This window comes from Equus quagga, chromosome 13 (genome assembly GCF_021613505.1).
Source record: "Equus quagga isolate Etosha38 chromosome 13, UCLA_HA_Equagga_1.0, whole genome shotgun sequence".
NCBI classification, from domain to species: domain Eukaryota; kingdom Metazoa; phylum Chordata; class Mammalia; order Perissodactyla; family Equidae; genus Equus; species Equus quagga.
In genome coordinates this window covers 18,218,274-18,224,273 of record NC_060279.1, presented here as the reverse complement: position 1 = coordinate 18,224,273, position 6,000 = coordinate 18,218,274, and the positions used below count along the sequence as shown (strand labels likewise).

General features: G+C 49.1%; 1 protein-coding gene across 2 annotated transcripts in view; it reads left to right on the top strand.

Annotated features, from left to right (window-relative positions):
* Nucleotides 1–2,506: 2,506 nt before the first annotated feature.
* The window catches only part of COLGALT2 (collagen beta(1-O)galactosyltransferase 2), a 104,984-nt gene continuing 101,490 nt past the window's right edge, over nucleotides 2,507–6,000 (top strand). For both annotated transcript variants that reach the window (XM_046680531.1, XM_046680532.1), the window contains exon 1: nucleotides 2,507–3,143. In XM_046680531.1, the coding sequence (XP_046536487.1) occupies nucleotides 2,881–3,143 (263 nt within the window). In that variant the 5' untranslated portion in view covers nucleotides 2,507–2,880. The remainder of the gene's footprint in view (nucleotides 3,144–6,000) is intronic.

Here is a 6,000-nt window from a genome sequence, read left to right as displayed (position 1 = left end):
AGAAACAGTGCTTACTTCCAACATTCACGCAAGAACTCAGGGGGACCGTCTATTGGCAGTGGAGACAAGGAGATGTGTGTGTACAAGCCTGGCTTTCAACCAATTTTCTATGGAAAGAGCATTATAAGTGATGAATATTCTTTAACATAATTGGCTTTTATTTTTAAATTGTTTTTTATGAATTAACTTTTTTATAACATTGATTCTACGAGGAAAGAAAACCATCCAGGATTTGCATCACTGATGTCTAAAGAACTTATGAGACAAATCCATTAGTAAGATGGAAGCTCTCCAAGCTTCTGCCCACCCTCCCCATCCCTAAACCCTCCTCTTTAGAATGCTCTTCTATTGTCACACACTCTGTCATGACCTCAATATCCTCAGTGACTAAATGAGCACTCTAAATTGACTAAAAGTTTTAAATAGGTGTTTTGCAAGTCACATGGCTGGGAAACCTAGGATTTCATCTACAGACCAGGCGGTAAGTATTTTAGGAGAACCTTGCAGAGCTGGTTTCATGCCAATGTCGTTAGACGCCACACAGGGCCCAGTACCAGTGTATTTGTTTTAGGTGCCACTTCATTCTTCAAAAAAACATGGATTCAGATAAGGTGTTAACTTAAGGTAACAGAAGGAAAATAAGAGAAACATGGATTGCTAGCTTGAAACTCCCTCTGTTTGCAGACAGGTGAACAAATGATAAATATTAAACCAAGCTTTGCTGAGAAGTGGGGATCTTAGTCTTGAAAGATGAGTGGGAAATAGGCTAGGAAAGTGAAAGAAAGAGGACAGAACACCATGGAGATGGTCTCTATGAAACCTTTCCATCCCCATGTTCCCTGCCCAAGGGAGTGTGCCCTCGTCTGTGCCTCTGCTGTAGCTGGTATGTACTTCTGTCACGATACCTCTGACAGGTGTTTAATTCTCAGCTTCCCCTACAAGACTGAGAGCCCCTTGAGAGGAAGGACACTTCCTGAAGGAGGATGGAGGAGAAGGAAATGTCTGTAGGCAGTTAGATACAAAAGTATGACAATTAGAGAAGAGGTCAGGGCAGGAGACAGAGATTTGGAGGATGAAATCACCCCAGGAGACCATATGGAGCTAGCAGAGCAGCACACAGTGAAGGGGCTCGCATACCAGTAGAATCAGAGGAGACCGAGGAGGAGAGGTTATGTGACAGATTTCGGGAGGTGAGAACTGAAGAGACTTCGCTGAGTCTTCTGGTTCTGAGGTCATCTGTAGCTTTGCCGGAACAGCCTCAGTAAAGAAGGAGGAAACCACACTGCACCGTGGTAGGAGAGACGGGAGGTGAAGAACTGGAGAAAGCAAGCGTAGACCCATCTTTCAAGGAACTTGGCCAAGAGTGGGGATTGCTAGAAAGAGACACGGGATTAAAACAATTCTTTTAAGGATAGGAGAGGATTAAAAGAGTTTTCAGCTTCAGGGAAAAGAGCTGATAGAGACCAGTTGAAGATTTGGCAGAGAGCAGACATAAACAATGGAGAAAAGTCATGGAGTAGAAGGGAGAGGATGGAATCAAGCCTCTGTCATGAATAGGCAGCTGCAAGTAAGGAGCAGGTTAGTAGGGATATTAGAGACGGGAGTGTTGAGGGAATTCAGTAAAGGAGGTGAATTTTTCTGAGGCAAAGAGGAGGTCAAAGGAGAGCGACGAAGCCTTCTAATAGTTGCAGAGAAGGATGAAGACAGCCAGTAAAAAGACTCTGGGATAGGGCTGAGGGCATGCTGGGGTTGGAGTCATGAAGGTATAGGGGTACGAATCCATCCTGCACATAGATAGACCAAAGCCTACACAATCCCATAAAGAAGGAATTCCAGAGTTCACGACTAGTTTTCCTGTGTCATGTTCAAGTGCAAACATCCTCTGGCAGGGTATCCCAGCAATTTCATTTTACTTGCTAACTGTGTTGTCCTTTACCCCTTCTTCTCTTCTTCCTTATATCTCTTCTCCTCCAAGTGTATGGATTTTCTCTGTTAGTGTGGGTCATTGAGGAATAAGAGAGCCACATAAGCGAATCTCCTCGTTCACACGCCATGTGTCAGGAAGCTCAGGACCCTGAGTTAGCAGCCGAGTGGATCTTCAGAACAATGTCCCACAAGAGGCTTTCCTTTCATTTCCGGGGTTCGCCGATTTGTCTCTAAATTCTCCAAGTCTTTAAACTCGATGTTATTCGGGGTGTACTCAGTCAAGAATGAATCTCAAGACAAATTGACTGCATAAGGAAATGCAAACATTCTGCCTTTGTGGAAGTTAAAAAGTTGTTTATCATAGTAATGAATAGTTGAGTGACTTTCCATTTAGAAGTCTACCCACTTAATCAATAGGTGCATTATGAAAAACTGGATACATTGCATCACTGTGAAGGACTTTAGATTGTGGTTTGCAAAAGCAGAATAAATTTTCTTGGAGTTGTACCGTATGTACACACACACACACACACACACACACACGCCCATTGGCAGACACGGCCACACCTCACAGCGCTGGGGGAAGCCACAGACCTCAGCTGTACAAGCTGAGCCTGGACTGGAGGAACTTTCCGCAAGACAAACAGCCCCACAGACACCGTCTGCGAGCCTGAGCCCCAGGCGAGCGCTGGCAGCCGCAGGTACGCGGTGCTCCCCCGTCAGAGGCTGGGCGGCGCGGCGGCGGCGGGAGGGTCCCGGGCTGCAGAGGTCGGTGCCAGTGTGCACGCCAGCCGGCCCGACCAGCCGCATCCTTGTCCGCCCCTCGCTCGCAGCCCGCCTCGCTCCCCGGAGCCGCCGCCGCCCCTCCCCGCCGGCCTCGGGCGCCCTCCAGCCGCCCGGCTCGCGCTCGCGGCAGGTCCTCCCGCCGCCCGCCCGCCCGCCACAGCCTTGAACATGGCTGCGCGCCCCGCCGCCACCCTCGCCTGGTCGCTGCTGCTCCTCTCCTCGGCTCTGCTCCACGGCGGCTGCCGGGCGCGCTTTGCCGCCGAGCCGGATTCGCAGGACGATGAAGAGGAGGCGGTGGTTTTCCCGGAGTCGCCCGTGCAGAGACCCACGGTGCTCGTGGCCGTCCTGGCCCGCAACGCTGCGCACACGCTGCCTCACTTCCTCGGCTGCCTGGAGCGGCTGGACTACCCCAAGAGCAGGATGGCCATCTGGTGAGCGGCGGGGCTGGAGCGGGGCGGCCTGCCGAGCGCCCCCAGCGCGGCGTGCTCAGCCGTCGTCGCCCGCGCGGGGCCGGGGCTGGCACTGCACTCGGCCGGCGGGCACTGGGCACCGCGCCCCGAGCGCCCGAAGCCGCCGCTGCTGGGCCAGGGGACCGCTTGGGGAACGTGATGCGCACACTCCTCGCTGCTGCGCGTGTTCTGGGTGCATCAGGCGGTCGGGTTGGAAAGGATGCGCGGGTCTGTGTGCGCACGGGATGCTAATGGGAGTAACCAGTCTGCCTGAGCTCCTGTGTGGGGGGTGCTGTGGATCGGGGTGGCCTCGTCCCTCTCCAGAAGGGCTTGGAAGGTCCCGCAAAAGTGCTAGCTTCTCCCCCTTTCAAGTCTCGAGGTTTCCTTCTTCCCCACCTCATATCCCTAGCTCTGGAATGAGGGGATAGGGTGCCCGTCGTCGCCTACACCTCCAGACGCGACAGGGAACGTAACAGCGGCTGGCAAGGGGGGCTCTGCAGTGCCTGGGGTGGCAAAGAGTGTGCTGTCCTCGCTTCCCGGAGCCCGGCTGCTGCTCCCCTCTCTGAGGCTAGAAAAGTGGCTCCTGTTTCTCCTAGGGGGAAGGAGAGTCTGGACCCAGGGTTTGAGGCTAGGTGGGGCCCGCGAGCCCTGTCTCCTCTGAGCCCTCCAGGCTGTCCCCGCCTGTGCATCCTCCTGCGGCACATTCCCAGCCACAGATGCAAACCGCGCGGGACGCCCTGGAGTATTGCGTCCTGGGGACGGAGCCGCCTTTAGGAGGGTACACAGCCCAGTTTTTTTGCCCTTAGGGTAGAATCCTGGGCCTGGTTCCTGTGTTCGCTGCGGGAAAAGCCAGGGCATCAGTGGAGGTGGCTGCCTGCCCCAACTTTAGAACTCGGTCCAGTCTCACACCTTTTATAAACGCAAGTATCAGAGGGCACGAGAAGATAGTGGCCAGGTGAGCCGCCAAGGGGCCTGTGGAGAAGGAGGTGGACGCTGGCCAGAGGATAGGCAGCCAGGTGCATACACAGGAGGAGGACTGTGACCCTCTAAGGAAGACAGAGCCCAGGTCACTCCGGAGCAGTTTGTCTTGTGTTGATAAAGGGAGCTGTCCACAGACAAGACACATCCTTAAAGCAGCAGTTGGGCAGTAAAGGAAGGATAAAGCAGTAGCTGGAATTGGCAGCCAAATGGTACCTGGTGGGAGAGGGGCAGAGGTGCGAAAGCAAACATGAGATATAGTGCAGCACTGTGCTATACACTGCTTTACTATATGCCCTGCTATACGTGACTGCTGGCACGGAGAGGGGCATGTTATGTGGAAAGTGGGAACGTTGATGCAGCCAGGTTTTAAACCAAAAAGAAGAATTTTTTTTAACCATTTCAGTACCAAAAGAAAATTTCGCAAATGTCAGTTTTTAACTGCTTTTTTCAAAAGAGATGTTTACAATATGGTCTTGATCTTTATGCATAGTTAAATTTTAAAGAACACGACAGTACTTACTCTAGGAGGTTAGTGAGGAGTAAACGGTACTTGGCACAGTTTTGCTCCCTGGTGTGCAGACATTATCTCTTTTATCATACAGTATACTTACTATGATCCTTATTTTACAAACGAAGAAAGTGAGACTTGGATCAGTTCAATAACTCAGAAGTCGCAGAATTAATAAATGCTAAAACTGGAATTTGAACCCAAGTTTATCCCTAAAAAGGTAGTAGTGGGAACATGATATAAGCAAAGCTTATATAAACCTATAAGCTACAAACTAGAAGACTTGAGTTGTTTGTCACTAGCTTGATATGTGGTTTTGGGCCAGTTGCTTGGGATTCATAGACATCAGTTTCCTCAGTAGTAAAATGAGGGAATTGGAATAAATGATTTCAAAAATTCTTTCTGGCCCTTGAATTCCATAGACTTTGTGACATGATCAGAATCAACGAGCATTCATTGTACATCCTAAGTCCTGGATATTCCAGGTTCTGTGGACATTGGTGTTCTGTTTGGATGGGTGGTGTTCCAATTCTGCATAGACCTGTGGGATCTATTTTCCCTTCCTCTCATTCATGGTTCATGCAATGGTACCTTGTCCTTCATGGCCAGTGTTGGAAAGTTAAGGAAGAAACCCCCGGCTTGGGTAAGACCTTGGGTAATACCTGCATTATCCACTAAAGACTCCTCTTTGAGTTCTGGATTAGAAACCTTATATCATTTATTTGGTAATAATAATCAAAATGGCAGTTTTTAAATGGTCCTTTACAGCTCTCAAAATATATTCACTGACTACATTATCTCATTTGATTCTCACTATCATTCTGTAAAGAAATAAAATTATCTCCATTTCATAGAAGAAAACATTGTGTCCAAAGTAAATGACTTACTCAAGGTTACATTTATTTATAAATTTCACAAATACTTAATAGTAAGAGCTCACGGTTCTTCTAAGCATTTTACATCAACTTTCTGGTTTAATCTTCATGATAACCCTATAAGACATGCACTCTTATTATACCCTTTTACAGATGAGAAAACTGAGGCACAGAGAGGTTGTGCGAGCATATGCTCCTAATGACCTTCTTTTGTAAGAACCAGACATTATGTCAGGTTGGGGCTGAAAAAAGTTGAATAAGATGTGGCTTCTCACAGACAAATATGATTCTTCTTACTAGGCAGTATAAGGTGATCTGAATGGCATTTATAGGGTTTGGGTGAGTGACAAAGGACTTCTAAATCAGATTGGGGCAGTTGTGTGATCCTGGAAGGTGTGTGGTCTTGAGAGTTGACACTTAGTTTGAACTCGGTTTTGAAGGACAAACAGGAATCCACTAAAACTTGGGAAGGAAG